This window comes from Monosiga brevicollis, genomic scaffold, assembly GCF_000002865.3.
Source record: "Monosiga brevicollis MX1 MONBRscaffold_51 genomic scaffold, whole genome shotgun sequence".
NCBI lineage: Eukaryota > Choanoflagellata > Craspedida > Salpingoecidae > Monosiga > Monosiga brevicollis.
In genome coordinates this window covers 84,749-86,286 of record NW_001865088.1, presented here as the reverse complement: position 1 = coordinate 86,286, position 1,538 = coordinate 84,749, and the positions used below count along the sequence as shown (strand labels likewise).

Sequence of the window (1,538 nt, the reverse complement as noted above, 5' to 3'; positions counted from 1 at the left end):
GCTCGGCCACCTCCTCATAAATGGATACAACTTGATCTGCGCTGCTCTGCGTGATGTCGCTTGCATATTCTTTGCATGCAGTCAGCACGGACAGCGTCTTGGCCTGCCAGTCGATCATATCCTGCAGCTGCTGCAACAGGGCTTGCGACCCGTGCAGCACAAACGCCAGGTACCAGTCCTGATGCTCATAATCGTGTTCTGCTCTCCAGTCTGCGAGCTGCTCCAGCCCATTCTGTTTGGGCGAGCTGAGACGTTCGTGAGCCTGGCACAGCTGCTCCCACGCCTCGGGTAACGACTTGGCCGAAAGTGGTGCGCTCACATCCGAGCATTGTGCGCGTTGCCGTAACGTGTCCACGCGATGCATTGTGTCAGTGTCGGTGGTACCCGCCCTTGCCACGGCGTCCAGAGCATCAATCAACGCCAGCACCCGCCGCTTGATATTGGTGTCAGTGCTGGTAAGCCGTTCTTGGCGCTCGGGTTCCACATTGTGCAGCATGACGAGTTTGCCCAGAGCTGCTGCAAAGTCGGTGGGTGGCGTCTCAAACGCAGTCGTGGGCGCGGTGGCTGGAGCGGGACATTTTGCCAAGATGTTCTGGAGTTCAAGATATACTGGTTGGAGCTCAATCTGCTCTGTTAGACTTTGCATCTTTTCAAGTACCGATTCTAGATTGTCAATGTTGGGGTCCAGTTGGCTGAGGCAGCCCTGTAGCGCTTCGGGAACTGGCACTGCTTGGTCGAGGACGCCGAGGGCGCGGGTGATGGTCGCTTTGAAGGCAGGCCAGTTCAAGGCAGGAAACTCTGGTGGAGCTTCATCGATGGTGTTCTGGATCTTCGTAACCATTGCTGCGAGATTAGAGTTTCGCTTGATGGCACCGCTGATAAAGGCATCGAGGTGCGGGAGGGGGTGAGTGGTGGATTGCTCGGGCAGGAGCGGTCTGAGCCAACCTTCCACCGACACCACAACAGCGGCCGTCGTCTATAGGGGGATGTGGTTGAGGGGAGGTTGAGATAGGGATGGAGTGGGGAGCAAAGATTGTAATTGGAAAAGGAAGAGCGGAGAGGTGTGTACCTCAAGGGACGGTGCAGGACTGGGCAAGGGCGGCAGCCAGGCAAATAGCTGTGCAAGGCGAGCCTCGTGGGCAGTGAAGACGGGCTCCAGCCTGTTGGCATGCCCACGTCGACGTCCAGCATCGAAGGCCGTCTCCCCTCTCTGAGAACATATTCAGGGGAGGGACGAGGTGTGGTAAGAGTTGAGCGATGTGCATGTGTTTTTTTAAAATGAAAGCCAGTGCAACGATGCACATGATTAAGCAGGAGACGTTCGGCGAGTAAGCGGGGTACAGATCAGGCAAGAGGTGGCAGGGTATCTCAACAGAAGGGTTGATTAACAAATAATTAACAAAACTCGTGTTTGGAAAAATATCGTCAAATGTGCAAAGGCAAGATGCAAAAAATGACGACCAGCATGTGTTTGAGCGCGCGAGGAAAGCAGAGACACCATGATGATGGCAAGGGATTGGGTGGCGTCCAGATCAACA

At 55.2% G+C, this 1,538-nt stretch overlaps 1 protein-coding gene across 1 annotated transcript in view; it reads right to left on the bottom strand.

Annotated features, from left to right (window-relative positions):
- MONBRDRAFT_30429 (uncharacterized protein) overlaps positions 1 to 1,538 on the bottom strand; it is a gene marked incomplete at both ends in the record, with an annotated part of 4,795 nt that overhangs the window by 2,097 nt on the left and 1,160 nt on the right. The window contains 2 exons of the mRNA XM_001750873.1: positions 93 to 976; positions 1,070 to 1,210. Of these exons, the coding sequence (XP_001750925.1) occupies positions 93 to 976; positions 1,070 to 1,210 (1,025 nt within the window). The remainder of the gene's footprint in view (positions 1 to 92; positions 977 to 1,069; positions 1,211 to 1,538) is intronic.